This window comes from Exophiala spinifera (assembly GCF_000836115.1).
Source record: "Exophiala spinifera strain CBS 89968 unplaced genomic scaffold supercont1.9, whole genome shotgun sequence".
Lineage (NCBI taxonomy): Eukaryota > Fungi > Ascomycota > Eurotiomycetes > Chaetothyriales > Herpotrichiellaceae > Exophiala > Exophiala spinifera.
In genome coordinates, this window is record NW_015622521.1 from 840776 (window position 1) to 855926 (window position 15151).

Here is a 15151-nt window from a genome sequence, read left to right on the forward strand (position 1 = left end):
GTCGGCACTCCGCCCGCACATACGACGGAGAATGAAGAACCTCCTGGCCGGCCTTCTACAACCAACGCTTACGGACCCAAATCACCAGACTAACAGGACTGCGGAGCCTCGGATGATTCGATCACTCGTGGGATTTCAGTGGCATTCCATGTTAAGAGGCGCAACCTACTATGCCGGATTTTGCAAGTCTGACTCTTGGTAAATACCCACACTTGAAATACACAAATAAATTTCTATAGAAAAAATTAACTAGAATTAATAGTGTCATTTGTTGAGTGTACACTTGATACAGTAATGCCATTACTGTAGCTTCCTGCTACACGCGGATCTTCTGCAAACTTTCGGAGTTGTTCCAGGGAGCTTGTCAGAAGCGGATGTGATAGAAGGGAAAGAGTCGACCCGTTTAGATCGCGCAGCTGCTGCAACAACGTTGCATGACCACTATCGTTGCATAATTCGGCTTGTCCTGCCACAAGGCGCGCACAGAAAAGCGTGGCTTGAACAACAAGCCACAGCCGACTGGCGCGGTCGGTGACTTCCCGCAGCCTACAGTATGCCTTCAGCACGAGTTGACAGCGTCTGAAAACCTCAGAATCGACATCTTGTAGCATGTGGTCGTCAGGCTTTAAGCCTTGATTACCACAGAACAACTGTTGTCTTCGACGCGTCTGGACTATGAAATAATTCGTGTAGATGTCCAGAGCGTCGTGCTGCATTTTTTGTAAGTCATCGTGGCAGGACGACCGACGTCGTAGGTATTCCCTTGCTGACGCTTGGTATAGAAGGATTTGTTGCTCTGCGGTCTGGAAAACGGAGGGCAACAATGTTCGGGATGTTCTTGTCGCTGTAATGACCTCGTGGCTGAGGTCATTCAAGATTGTCGCTTGACCGTGACAGCATTGTACGAAAGAGAGGCACTTGTTGTCTGACAGGCGAGCAATCCGGGGGAAAGAGCCGTCATTGAACGAGGCACATGGTCGATCGTAAGCAAGGGAAAGGGTGGTGTCTTGCCACACAAGGCCTTGCCTGCGCGCCAATAATACTCAGTCAGCTCGGAGGACGGGCACTTGCGAGTACGACGAGGTTCATTAAAATTATGGACAGTCTGACGTACCAGAGATGCCATGCATATTTCTCTGACGGCGTGGAGGACGCAGAAAGAGCAGCCTGCTGATGGAGCCCAAGCCTCTGTGCCAGGCGAATGGTCGTGCCTGAAGTCCGCTTAGTGAAATTTCAGATTCAAAGAGCTTAGAATGATATCATACCCAAAAGTGACCAGGAGGCATCTGGGTTGGCTTGGCCGCGAAGACATCCACCAAGAGTGGAGAGTGCAAGTATATGTTCAATCTTAGGTGCTAGGAGGTAGTTGTCCAGCCGTAAAAGCTGAAAGGCGCAGCACACTAAACAAAAAAGAAAGAATTAGTAGATGATGGTAAGCCTCAATGCCGCATTTGCCAGCACGTCCAGATCTTACCAAATATATTCGCGTTCAGCTGCGTGTCCTCCGAAGACGGATCCGCAAAGCAGCTCCCAAAGGCCAAGCAGCTGAACAGCAATGCAAGCCACGATGTAGATTGAAGCTCAGGCCCCACGTAGTTTCCAAGTGATCGTGCTCGCCAAAAGCGCCTGGCATCCTCTCGGAGTTCTAACATCGGCCCACACGGCATCGCAACTTGGTATACCTCATAAAAAGCTTCTAGATATCTGTAGAGGTTGTTAGCTTTGACCTTTATCCTCCAAGATTGACAATAGCGTCAATACCGTGTGAAGATCTCGTCACTTGGAAGTGCCATGGCGACCTCTCGGACCGAGGATCCAGGTTGCCACAGATTTTCGAAGGGGTGAATGTTTCCGGCGTCTGCCATGTAAGGCGTATCACTCACGGTAGGAGTGCGGACGCATCGTTCGTCTAGCTGCTGGTGTGGGGGATGCTCTGTCTCAGGTTTCATCGTGGTGGCTGCCGAAGAAACTTTGCGATGCGTAGCGCGTTCATAGCTCTTCGCGACCGAGTCGGAGAATGACCGATGACCGTCCTTTGCCTTTACAGATGGCGCTGCTTCTGTAAACGCTGTCCTTTCTAGAATATGCAGCTCTCGCTCGAATTCAAGCAGCCTGGAAGATCGCCTGGCAGTAACTTGGTCCTTGCCATTTGTCTCCCAAAGCGCCGCTCCATTACGTCGTCGCCGTTGTCGCAGACTTCCCCTCTCGGCCTCAGTGAACGCATAGTAGCAGAGTTCAGGATAGTCTCGCGATATACAGTTGGAACAAGGTTGGGCATTATTACATCGGACCTTGCGACGGCGGCATGGATGGCAGGCCTTCGGATACGATCGGCGGGGACGCTTTGAGAGAAACTGGTCGACGGTGTGGGTAATGTGTTCGTCACTCTCGCAACGATCCGTCATGTCGATGTTCACCGCCGCCATCTGGAGACCATCTATCGTGTCGCCGGTTTTATTGCTGCTGTCTGAGGAAGGTTGTCGATCCTCTTGCCGACTGTGCGCCTTTCCACAACCACTAGCCCAGCCACGTGACGTGATGCGCTCTCTCCCCTATATAGATCTTACCTGGAAAGGCTGTTGCTAGCGAATGTCTTATTCCACTCAAATTGGGTTCTACAGGTGACGCTCCTCGTATACGCAGTCTCTCCTTTCCTTTATCGAGAACCATATTCGAACTGGCGGCATGACGTCAAATGCGACTATCCGGGTCGCCACCAGCAAAGGTCGGTCCAAACGGTCCAGCTACTTTGACGCATATGAACGATAGCTCAATCAGAATAGATGTGCCTACACTACTTTCCTTCATGCGCGCCACCGCAGCTGAACAAGGCGTTCCGGATGCCGTTACTGCAACCGAAGATGATCTGTTAAAGACGCTGGACCTACCTGAGCCAAAGGTCGACACTTCTCCCGCCCAGATGAATCCATCGCGAAATGGAAAGGCCCTTATTCTCGTCACACCAGAAGGTGAGATCGCCGGCATGGCCATATACTTCGCCACGTACGTAGCGTGGATCGCAAAAAGTGGTATCTGTCTCGAGGATCTCTTCGTGCTTCCACCCTTTCGTCGGAGAGGTTATGCAAGACTCTTGGTCCAAGCAGTCGCGAAAGAGGCGGCAAGCCTCGGCTGTGCCAGGATGGAGTGGCTTTGCTACAGAGAAAACCACAGAGCGCTGAGATTCTATCGCAACATTGGAGCTAAGGAATTGGATACCCTGACATTCTTGAGGCTTGATCAGGAAGCGATGCTAAAGTTTTCGAACGAAGATCCTGTTTAGCAGGAACACGTATGATCTCATTACCATGTGTCAATGACACGAAATTCACAGAGTATTCCAGCCAGAAATGGCATTGAGTTCTGTCCAGTGTCTTCCAGCAAGACCCCCCTTGCGGATTGTCTCTCTATTTGAATCGACCAAATCTGGCTATTCAAGATACCGCGTGGCAGCAACGCTTCTCGTGGGTCATGAGACCAAGATGTTCGGGTCGACTTGAAAGGCTCCTATCACGCTCTTCTCGGCCGAAATCATGTCCATTCCCGCAATCTTCGCAATAACCTTTTCTCTACTCTTCATGATACCCTTTGCAACGTCGGCCCAGGTCAAGGTCGCAGAAGAAGCGATGCTGGCCGGTGGAGTGAAGTCATCTTCAGCACTCTCTTCCATTTTCAAGCATATTGGGACCAGCTTCCCTGCCGACTTCCTGACCACACCATCGATAATAACCGTCTCGACGTCACGGATGGTTGAATGTCTCACGATGGCCGTCACAGGATCCTCCTCCGCGGCACACAACATCGTTGGGCTCATAGCGTCATAGATGACCAGATCTGCCAACTTTCCGACAGCGATACTTCCGATTTGGTGTTCCATGTTCACTGCGCGAGCGCCATTGATGGTACCCAAGTTGTACACATAAGCAGAGTTGCCAACAGTTTTGTGCGGAAACTTGTCAGAGTCGAGGATGGCTTGATTGTGTGTTGCGCGAGCGAGCTGGAGTGCAAGGCGCATTTGAGCAGGCAGGTCAGGAGGACCGATGAAGTGGCCTTTACAATGTGAATGCAATGGGTCAGCTTTCGACTTTCCTGTACTTCTGGATTGATTTTCTGCAAGTCAAGAGGGGGGGGGATTTCTTACAGTCTACGCCCAGAGCAACCTGGAATCCCTTGCGGAAGGTCACTGGGAGTCCCAGTCCCATTTGGCCCTCAGATTCTGGGGTAGCAGCAACATAGACGCCCGCGTCTGTCAACAGCTTCCCGTCCTCCTGCAAAGCCTGTGAGCCGTGCGCGACCAGCACATCGGATTTGAGAAGGCCATAGTCCTTAAGTATGCTCGGTACCGATTGTAAGCCTAATGAGCGACAGGTTAGACGTGTTTTCTATTTCAAAAGGCTGCAACAGATGAAAAAGAAAGAAGGCCATCGCATCGTACCAAAAATGCGATTTCTGCAATAATGGGTGGTCAATAAATTAACCCCCCAGCCACGAACCTTCTCCCACAAGTCCACGACTGTCTCTTTGGGAAGCATCCACAAATCATATCCAAAACCGAGCATCACCCTACCATTTCCAAAGGGTTGCGCCTTGGCCAATCTCTCAATCTGGCTGTACAACCAGCCAGGAAGGAAGTCCGTGTCGGGAGCCATGGGTTCCCATTGCTTGAGACGCATAATGGGCACATAACAGAAGAAAGAGCGTAGACCAGACGCGATGGTCGCACTGACAGCTTTGTTCACATGGTTGGCTGAGTAAGTGAGATGTGCAAAGTCGACGACAGTGGTAGTCCCCGCGTCGATCGACTCAAGACACCCGCCCAGTTGGCCCCAGAACATGTCATCGGCATCGAAATTGAACGACTGCATGTTCCCCTTGTAGATGTACTCGAGGAGGGTGTGCTCCGCATGGCGAGCCTTCATTTGTGTGAGCCATAGATGATTGTGCGTATCGATCATGCCCGGAGAGACGATCTTGCCCGTACAGTCAATGACTTTAGCACCTCGCGGAGCAGATAGCGAGGCACCGATCGAGGCGATCTTGTTGCCCTGGATGAGAATGTCGGTGTTCTTGAGCACGGCGACTTTGTCGTCGGCTTGGTGCTGCAGAACGGTGCCTCCCTTGAGCAGGAGGGACGCTGTCGAGGCCATGATGATTGCGAACGAAAAATTTAGCTCTGCTCAAATGCGAAGGGCTTACTGTTTCTTGTTGGTGACAGTTTTACTTGAGCACTTAACAAGGCTCACAGTCAAGATGACCCATTGTAAGGGCCGCGTCAGTAGGTACTGGTATTATTAAGCTGGAGTTTGAAGTAACAGGAGCATCCATACTGAATAGGGGAAGAGGGACAGAGTTATGCCAGAAACTCTTGCCCATTGGTAAGCAAAGCTCTATATCGTTGAGCCTAGGAGTATGAGCGTCCGTCATCAGCTTCTCATCTAAGATTGTGCCTGGCTGGATCGGAAGGTTCCGAATGATCATGTCTCCTGGCACTCGGATTGAATGGGGATGTTGTTTCTGTCTTGGCTCCACCTCGCCTGACTTGCCGTATTCGGCCGACATACTTTATTCTCAGCCTTGCCAAACATGGCAAAGCCACCACTTGTTACGGACTTGCGATGGACTCTGTATTTTCCCGACTGTTTTCCAGCAGCTGTCCTCACGATACCGCCCAGGGTGAGTGCAAAGATGCTCCAGGGTCCGTCGCAGTACCTGGAGGTCTACCTCCCCAGTCCCACCACGGTGTCATTCACGGTGACGACGCGACGACCAGAGTCGTCAAAGCTCCGTGCCAACGTGCGACATTTTCTCCGTCACACATGTCGGATAGTCCTGGTCTACCTGGCCGTATTGGCGAATGCGGTAAAAGCGCGAGACGTTTTCCTCCTCCTTGACAGCGACGCAAGAAGGTATCATCTGGACGCGATTCTCAAGCTATGTCTCGGCAGCAGCTGGATCAGATCTCTCACAGAGCGAAGTGAATGGTGGATTCTCACCCCGCTGAGTCTTCTCGTGGTGTATCTGTGTCTGAGGAGGGATTATGTGGGTACGTTTTGTTGTGTTTGTCCATGCGTGTCGAAAACCAAAGACGCGTGTCTAATTCTGCCTTCACGATAGAAGAGTCGCTTCTCGTTCTCCAGGGTCTAGGTATCCAGACGAGCACGACTTCACGGTACTTTTTCATGGCGCCAACCACGACGTTCATCCCAACCACCCAGATCCAGGATATTGTCATCCACGAGGCGTTCAAGGGTCTGGCGGTGCGGTTCTACTTGGCTGTCATTGTCGAAGGGGCCACAGAGGTGGTGGTTGTGTTTCCGGTAAGTCAATAATACACAGCACGCCGCATACCGATAAGTACCTAGGTTTAGACAACTGACATGGTAGCTGCAGACGCTTCTTCCGCGCCGTGAGATCCTCGAAGAAGTCTGGCGAGGGGGTCGGAAATGTCTTTATTCCGGTATACGCTGAGGTTCATTAGCCAGCTAAGCAAGATCTCATGATATCATGGCGACGTGTCCCTCTATGGATGCCCCTGCATCTGTCTATGGTCTACACGCCACCGGCCTCGCCATTCCTCGCATCACGTCGGACCTTCTTTCCGCTGGCGAACTTTCCATTCAATACTTGCAAAGAGTCCATTTTGGGCTTCTGCATGACGGGGACATACTTGCCAGCAATTCTCGCGTTGTCGCCTCCCTGAAACACTTTCTGGCTTCGACCAGGCGGGTGATTTACGTCCTTCCGGGCTCCTCTTCGCAACGAACTCCCGTCGCCCTGACCGATGGCCAAATTGAGCAGACTCCCCGCTAAGATCTCTTTCATCTTGGCTTCGCGCCATACGGTCCATAGTTCATCGACGACGCCACCTGCGCCGAACTTGCCATCTCCCTTGGTCGTCAGAGAAGGCAACGTCGCTTCGTCGCCCGCATAGAGCCAGTTGAGAGAGTCGACCATTTCCTTATCACCATTGTCGTCTGGTGGAAAAACACAGTCCCAGAGGACCAGGGGCGCGTCATCTGCCATCTCATACATCGGTCTACCGGGGTTCTTCTCGATGTCGAGCAATTCGTCGACGACACTCGGTTGCTCCAGGCCCTGGCCGACAAGGAAGAGTATAGCGACCATACATCGGACCTGATGCCACAGGAAAGCAGTTCCGTGTACGCAGAACGTGTATACTTCCGGTCCTGCCTTTAGGGCTGTCGTGGGCGGTGGCGCAGGACTGCCGATCCCGAACTGGCTCATCTCTGATCGTGCAGATACGCCGCCTTCATCTTCAAACCTGACCACGTCGGCAAACGTCACCCGCCTCTCGCAGCTAGCCATCTGCTTGCTCGCGTCGATCTTGCACAAGTTTCGAAAATCATGCAACCCCTCCAGCTTCTTCGCCGCCACCCGCATCTTGTCGATGTCCAGGTACCCTTCGCGCATACCGTTCTTGAGACCCAACGCTCCAGGCGTAGGACAAAAGGACGGGTTTGTGAAGAAATACTTGTACCGTCTTTCGCGGCAGGAGAAGCGCGCGTCGAACGTTGCCGGTGGGTCCGGACACCAGGCCAACACGCGGATATCCGGTGGCAGGATCGCATTCAGTATAGATATGTATGATAACTCGTCTTTGACCGGGTGGAAGGACTGTTTTGATATTTTTGATTCTGTGTCCGATTCGCTTCCGGGATCCCCAACCATCATTCCAAACATGTCTTCTTCTCCTTCCTCTGTCCGTTCGCCAACTCCTTGTTCTTGTTCTTGGTCGTCTTCGTCTGCATCCTTATTCCGTGCGCAGTCGTGTTCTTCGGCTTGCACCACCTCCTCCTTCTCAAGGGGCCTATTACTCCTAACACGCACTCCGACAACCTGCCCGAAAGCGCTGACTCCCCTGTCCGTGCGTCCGCATTTACTGTACTCGCACCCATCCCAGTTCAGTTCTAGCCGGACCTTGCCCTCCTCGTAGTCGAGCGGGTCGTCTCCGCGCGTGTACCGTGCAATCCGTTCCTTCTCATCCCACACCACGTCGACGCTCGTGTCCGCCCCGTCTGAAAGAGGCGGGCTGATCAGCCTCGCTTTGCGGAGGGCTTTCCACAGAACCTCCTCGATCGTCGGGGCTGGCGTGACGTTGCCGTTGGCGTGTTCGAACCCATTGTACCGGTGGCCCAGGTACGCGAATTTCAAGGCGATGTGCCGCGTCGAGTACGCACTTGGATCAAAGGGGCGGGCGCGCCGTGGAGACGGAGTCCGGCTGCGGCTGCGGCTGCGGCGTTGTTGTTCTCGCTGAGCGCGGTGTGCCCGCACTACGGAGCCGTTGGGACGAGCAGTGGCCGTGGCCGCCGTGCTGCTACTGTGACCTGACAGTGTGAAATTCACCAAACGAGCCGTCTGGTCGCGCAGCTGGGATTCGAGGTGGGCAATGCGCGCAATTAGTTCAGACTGCGAACACGACGTGTAGTCTGCCTCGGCCACCTTGGTTTCATGGGTCGTTGTAGGAGGAGGATGAGTGGTAGACATGGTTCTGAGACTAGGCGTAGACGGTACAAAGGTCGAGGGCGAGGGCAAGGACGAGGAGCAGGAGAACCAGCAGTGCCGACTTCGTAAGGGGTCGTTGGGAGATAGATGTGGAGGAGATGTACCTGTCGCAGCAGTAAGATAATGACCCGTCACGAGCCTGCTCGTGAAACACAGTCTAGGGGGACCTAGAGGCATGAACAGACAGACGGAGAAGTGACCTCGTCAGCCAGCAGACTTTGAACCGCGACGTTTGAACCTCTCCACCGTCGTCCTCTCTGAAGTAGTTGGCCAACTCGGTTGGAGTAACTACAATTTTTTGAAAATGCGGCGGCAGATCTTCGGAAGCGGGCACGACAGCCTCGTCAAGACCCCGAGAGCCTCACCACTCACACGCGGTATGAAAGTCTACAGACTATTGGTCGTATTGGGGACTTCTATGACTTTCCCTCGGTCATAGTAGATCGTCCATGGCCTGTCATGCTAAGTATCTGCTTTCCACTCTTAAGTTCCATCCGATATTGCAAAAAGTCCAAGTAAGAATGGCTCGCTGCGCAATCGACCAGAATTATCAACCCTCCAGGGGCTCATGTTCGTCCTGCTCACCAACGTTCTCCTGGGAGTCCTTGATCTCGATATCACCGTCGTTGACGTCGACCATTTCTTCATCTTCCTGATCACTTCTCTGCTGATCATCGTCCTCTGCTTCCTCTCCTTCCTCCTCTTCGCCGTCGCCATCTTCTTGCCCTTCTTCATCACCCTCGTCATCTTCCTGATTGTTGGACTTCGCAAGCTCCGACATCAACTGCTTCTTATCGTCGTCCAGATCGTCGAGATCACTAAGTTCACTACCAGACTCGTCTTCTCCATCAGCCTCACCGCCATCGGTATCATGCACACTGCCTCGTCTAGAGCTCGACTTGCTACCCTCGCCATCTTCCTCTCTTGCATCCTGAAGACGCTTGTCCAGGGGTGAATCCTGCCCAGTCCTGCCTGATATCTCCACGATAGGCCTCTTTCCGAGGATTGGCGTCTTGATAGGTGGTGGCTTTACAATGGCGGCTTCGGCCTTACGCTGAATCTCACGCCTAGTGACAGTCTTCACACGTCCAGGCTTACTAGTGACGCGGGGAGCCTCCGCAAGTGGCGTTGTGTTTGGAAATGGCGATGCAGAATTTTGCAGGCCAAGTCCTACTGGCGCGGAGATCGATACTGACAGCGGCCCGTCTGCTGCACCATCTCCCTGAGCTCGGAGCATGTCGTTCACGCGCGTCTTCTCAGCATCTTCTTCGCCAGACTGCACAACATCTGCTGTCATGTTAATGAATGTGCCTTGCGGCAGAGGCGCTGGTTGTGGCTGAGGCTGTTCCTCTGGAGGGAGCTGTCTGACGTATTCCTCAAAGAGGCATGCGTACGAATCGCCGATCAGATCATCAATCAGGGGACCCTTCATCAAACTGTTATTAAGACGTTTCAGGTCTATCCCATCCTTCATGATGTCCAAGAAGACGGAAGTGGTGTCGGGCTCGTGGGACCATTGCTCCAGCTGTTCGGACTTTTTGGTGAACTCTTCGTGATTCATGCCATCAAACACAGTTCTCTCGTGACCGTCTGGAATCTTTCCAATCCGTCGTAAGCTTCGAACAAATGCCGCCACCACATCTTCCCAGACCTTCGCATGATCCAGAAAGTCAGTTGTCTTTCTCCTGATTCGACGGACTAGCTGATCCAAATTGACGCGGTCACTGAGCTGTTCCAACAAATGCGCGAAATAAGTTACATATCGCCCAGTGTAGACATAATGTCGGCCGGGGCGTTCATACTCAGGCTTCCAGACCTGGATGGTCATTGTCTTGGTAAAAATTTGCTTGGTGAATTCGTATTTTGCGCCAAGAGCATTTGCAATGCTTGGATCATCGTCGTACAATACATGTGCCGCACGAGCTGTGATTCTGTGGTGCCAGTTCGATTTGTCGGCGTGCTCCAGCTTGTGTAGTATGTCAAGAACATAAGGCTCCCAGTCGACGTCTCCCTCGTCATCGGCTAGGTGGATTCCGCTAGCAAAACGAGTCATACGCATGTACTCCTGGCCCTGTAACGGAGAAATTGAACCGCGTTTAACCATCTTATGGACCACTGACACAAGCTTGTAATGTGGCTCTAGAATGGGTTCGGTTGACCGTTCCTTCTTGGGCAAAGCTTCCAAGGCGCCAGTGATGCCATCGATCACGTCCTCGGCGGTGACCCGTCCATTGTTCTCGGGACTCTGGAACATCTTCCATAGACACTTGGCTCGAGTATAGTGCGTTATCCACGGCTTTGGCTTGTCATTGAACTTCTTACCGAGCAAATATGCTGCGAAGTGCCAGAGAGCATATTCACCAATTGGTTTGTGGAAAGGCTGCTTTGACATAGTCCGATCAACCACGCTGCTCATGTGTCGCATGTTTTTATCAGTTCTGAAAGCCTCCATATTCAGCGGAGGTCTGGATGAGGCATATAAGCGCGTTCCAAATTCTGCAAACATCTCCTGCATTTTCTGCGTTATCTCAAATCTGTCGTCAGCGTTTCTCAAGGCCATGGCGGTAGCCATAATATAACAATGTATTGCCTGGCGTTCGAGGAGTGCAATGTCACCTCTAGATTCATTGAGCTTGGTGGAATTCCAGATCAGGTCGTCCTCTATTTTCGCCTCGTAGACCTGGGCAAGTCGATACCACGACTCCCACTTGTCGATGTCATGATCTAGATCTTGCCGGAAAAATGCGGCCGCATTATCAAGATCGTTTGCGGGCGTAGGTTGAACGCGCTTAACCGATTTGTATTTTGCCAGTGTTAAGTAACCCAGGAGGAAAAACCATCCTTGACGAGCAGGACTATTCGAATCGTACGGCACTGGCCGCGTTTGAAGATCTCCAATGCCGCGTACTGAACGATACAGATCATTTGGAATGATGGGGGATTTCAGATAGTTTGAAATGATCCGTTTGTTGTAACTCACAGCAGGAGGACTCTTGACTGTTTCTAATGCTTGCTGGATCTTTTCAATTGTGCCCTTCAGTTCGCTTTTGAGGATATCCTTCATTTGCATCTGACTGGTATATCGCATGATGGTAGGTATCAACGACCCAGCAGTCTTTTTATAAATGTTCTCAGCAGAACATCCGTGATCCCGGTCTCCAATACCAGTGATGAAATGCAACTGGTAAAGATCAAAGAGAACTTGGGACATGTCTGCAGAAAAGTCCTGTTGAGTGTTAAGTATCCCCAACTCACTCCTTGCAAGCTTCAAGAACGTCTTAGCGGCATATTTGCAATACCGTCTGATGCCGAGCATATGATGAACACTGCCCAGATATTCTGCGAGGTCATCTGAAGCTCGAGGGTACGCAGCAGGATCTTGTGAGACGGCTTCTTTCAGGAGAAGATATTGCAATGTCCATGCACGGACGAGCATATCTCTGAAACGTTCTTTGCTTTTGTCATACAACCTGGATGAAGCAGTGCCCTTCAACTGAGGTCCGATTGTCTGTTTCACCCTTACTGAGTCTTCATAAACGGCGAATCCATGGAGAAGCTTGACAAGGCTAGTTACCACGCTCAAGGTCGAGAACAAATGTGCTTCGTCCAGACACTCAAAAGCATTGGATTCGTTCGTGAGCTTTATCAAAACTTTCAACATAAGCTCGTCGATATCTCTTAGCCACTTCAGCATGGAGACTTGGCGGTCTCCACCGCTCAGCTCTAGATGTCGGTTCGTGTACATTTCTTTGAAGCTCATCTCGATTGAACGCAGGAGGCAAGATACAACCTTTGGTGCATATGATATGGCGGTGTAAGCATTTTGTAGACGTCGCCATAAAAAGAGCTTCAAGCTTGCATCGCCAGATTCCAAGAATTTAATCAATTGCCCAACCTGGGGAGATTGTTCACCGAGAGTGTCAGAACCTGCGCCATCTTGTCCTCCCTCAGAAGTGGATTCAAGTATCGGCTCCAACTTTTCTATCACTGCAATCGGGTCGCTGCTATCGTTGTCAAAGATACTTCTGAAGAAGTCGATGGTACTCAAGCGAGAGATTTCCTGCTCAACAGCGTTCACTGAAATCACAGGCATAGCTTCATTGTTGGGGAGGTGGATGTTATCAGCATTTGTTCTTTGAAGAATTGCTTTGAGATCATCCAAGCACAACACCACGTGAGTTTTGTCGACCCCCTTGGTCATCGTTGCGTTGACAGTGGTCGCCCAGATGAATCGCAAGATCAATGTGTCTGTCAACTGCGGCTTTTCTTCCTCGGCCAGGTATAATTGCAAGAAGTCGTCAGCCAGCGTTGCCCATCGTCTGAGACGGTCACCTTGAGCAATCCGAACTTCGTCTTCGATTGTAGTGTTTGGATCAGTCATCGGCATAAAGATATCAAGGTGAAGTTCAAATAAGGTCTGTACAAACTCGAAGAGCTGTTTGATCAAAGTGCATCCGTCTGTGCCTGGTAGCTGCTTAGCTTCAGCCAGAGACGCGCAACGTTCACGCAACGTTTCGTAGAGATACGCGTCTGCAAGGCGAGCCAAATTCGTTACTGTGTTTTTCATTTCTTCTGGCCAGATTTCTCGCATGTAGGAAGAAGGGAGGGACGTTGTAGAGGCTACTCCCGACACGAGCGTCAAGAATAGCCAATCAAATGCAGCTTGATAGATGTTTACCGATCTCGCGTTCACGCGATTCAGTATAGACAACAGGGCATCTTCATTTGAGCCTTCGACTCGTGCGGTCTTCCGAGAAATTGTAGACTTCGAGTGTTGTGCAAAGAGAGACATTCCAGTAGAGCCCTCAGTAAAATCCTGGCTGCCATGTCCCTGCATCAGCGCTTGACTATTGTCATCGGACCAGTTTTTGAGAGAGTTTTTCAGGTCAGCAAGTAAGACGAGATCGTCTTTTGACATATCGGATAGCCCTGTGCCACTGCAACCTTGCCAGAAAGTTCGTCTACTGTCTTCTGAGGAGAGGTAGATTCTCAAATCAAACTTCGCCAGCAAAGAGTTGACCACATCAAAAGCAGTTTGATCGGCTTGTTCGTAGGTTGCAAGGTGATCAACAAATGACTGTTGGTCTTCGGGAGCACGGTCCTCTTCAAGTACACTCGTCCCTACCAGTGACTCTCGTGCGCGTAATCGCTTGCTCTTTGTTCGACTCTCTGGCTCCTCGTTCCCAGCAATAGTTGCGGAGCGCTTGCGCGCAGTAGCGGGTACAAGTTGGCTCGGCGGTTGGGGCATAGCGGTGCGAACTTCAATGGTGCTATCATCCATCGTTTCATCAAGTTTCTCGGCATCCTTTCCAACAGATGTGGTATCGTCAATCTCTTCCTTTCCTGGTGAGATTTGCTGGGGAGATTCGACGGCCACTTTATTCGCGGCATTGGCTTCTGGATGATCCTGCATTTCCAGGTCTTGCGTTGAATCAGCGCCAGTGGGAGACTCGTTGAGATCGACATCGGCAACATTCGTCTCATGATTGCGGTGATCGGCTTCCAACTTAGGTGATACAAGCTTCACCTGCGTCGCGGACGTGTATGAGGCGGACTCATGTTGGACACTTGAAATAATCTTCTCGATCGCCTTCCCAAGAGCGACAAAATTGTCTAGGGCAAGCTCGACCGAGGCACTCTCAAGACTTAGGGGTCTATGTCGCTCATCAAGGTATTCCAGTGTCTTCCCACGCTTAGGGAGGAAAGGATAAGGGTCATTAGTCCTTCGTAGTGCCTCCAGTAGGCTGTTCTTCACTTTGACATCTGCACTTCTCAGACGACTGAGGTCGTCATATAAAATGTCCAGCACTTCCTCTAGTTCACCGGCAGCGAAGGCTTCATCGAGGCCTGACAAATCAATAGTCTGTTCAGCATCTTCGTCGTCGCCAGCAAGAACACTTTCCAAGCAGAAGCGAGCCACCCTCTGGGATGATAAGACGCCTGCAACGCGGGCAGACTTTTTCCACAGATCGAGGTCCGCATCGTCGCGCTCAAGAGCCTTGGCAAAATCTCGGATGCTTTTGTTACAAGCATTGACGTAGAATCTGCACAGCTCCGCTCTGGAACCGTTCTTGTCCGGGACCTTGTGATGCGCCACATCTAGCAGAAATTGGCCCCGATTCTTGAAAGCAAGGTACAGAAGTTGCGGGATTGAACTCGCCGAGCTTTCGGCAGCGCTGCTGGGGAGCAATGCGGCCGCCGCGGTATCAGTTGCAATACTTGCTGCAGCAGGGTCGTCTTCGGTTTCATCGTGAGAGTAGTCGGAAATTGCTTCTGGGTATTTGAACACCTCTGATTGTAACAAGTCGTGGTAGGCAGCAAGAGCTTCCTCGAAATACTCGGGGCCTTGAGAATGAAGTTTCAAGGCATTTTGATAGAGTTTGAAGGCTTCTTCAAGCTGGATTTCTTTTGTATCGTCGATTTCTTCTTCAAAAGTGTCCTCGGGCTCGACGTTGAGCGCAGTGAAGCCTGACATGATTTTTGTTCCTTATGATTTCTTAGATCGAGTTGAAGCCGGGGTGCAGAGTGCCAACTTCATGTCGTATATGGTAGAGCGAGATCCCTTTGCCGCAACACGGCTTGTCAGCTGGCGCTTCCGGATGATCCAGTCTATGCCTTCCACCTGCCCTGG

General features: G+C 51.5%; 6 protein-coding genes across 6 annotated transcripts; 2 read left to right on the forward strand and 4 right to left on the reverse strand.

The window, feature by feature from the left end:
* Positions 1 to 1047: 1047 nt before the first annotated feature.
* Positions 1048 to 2426, reverse strand: PV08_11337 (uncharacterized protein; the record flags this gene model as incomplete). Its single annotated transcript, XM_016385647.1, has 4 exons — positions 1048 to 1211; positions 1266 to 1400; positions 1475 to 1704; positions 1762 to 2426. 4 exons carry the CDS (start codon positions 2424 to 2426, stop codon positions 1048 to 1050), a joined length of 1194 nt encoding a protein of 397 aa, XP_016230591.1.
* A 269-nt stretch (positions 2427 to 2695) lies between these two features.
* On the forward strand, positions 2696 to 3280 carry PV08_11338 (uncharacterized protein; the record flags this gene model as incomplete). Its single annotated transcript, XM_016385648.1, has 1 exon — positions 2696 to 3280. The coding sequence occupies one exon, from the start codon at positions 2696 to 2698 to the stop codon at positions 3278 to 3280; it is 585 nt and encodes a 194-aa protein (XP_016230592.1).
* Positions 3281 to 3466: 186 nt separating this feature from the next.
* On the reverse strand, positions 3467 to 5144 carry PV08_11339 (uncharacterized protein; the record flags this gene model as incomplete). The annotated part of the gene is made up of 3 exons (XM_016385649.1): positions 3467 to 4047; positions 4139 to 4351; positions 4433 to 5144. 3 exons carry the CDS (start codon positions 5142 to 5144, stop codon positions 3467 to 3469), a joined length of 1506 nt encoding a protein of 501 aa, XP_016230593.1.
* Positions 5145 to 5682: 538 nt separating this feature from the next.
* On the forward strand, positions 5683 to 6465 carry PV08_11340 (uncharacterized protein; the record flags this gene model as incomplete). The annotated part of the gene is made up of 3 exons (XM_016385650.1): positions 5683 to 6040; positions 6112 to 6314; positions 6388 to 6465. The coding sequence occupies 3 exons, from the start codon at positions 5683 to 5685 to the stop codon at positions 6463 to 6465; spliced, it is 639 nt and encodes a 212-aa protein (XP_016230594.1).
* Positions 6466 to 6546: 81 nt separating this feature from the next.
* PV08_11341 (tRNA pseudouridine(38-40) synthase) lies at positions 6547 to 8502 on the reverse strand (the record flags this gene model as incomplete). Its single annotated transcript, XM_016385651.1, has 1 exon — positions 6547 to 8502. One exon carries the CDS (start codon positions 8500 to 8502, stop codon positions 6547 to 6549), a length of 1956 nt encoding a protein of 651 aa, XP_016230595.1.
* A 568-nt stretch (positions 8503 to 9070) lies between these two features.
* PV08_11342 (uncharacterized protein) lies at positions 9071 to 14995 on the reverse strand (the record flags this gene model as incomplete). Its single annotated transcript, XM_016385652.1, has 1 exon — positions 9071 to 14995. One exon carries the CDS (start codon positions 14993 to 14995, stop codon positions 9071 to 9073), a length of 5925 nt encoding a protein of 1974 aa, XP_016230596.1.
* Positions 14996 to 15151: the final 156 nt, after the last annotated feature.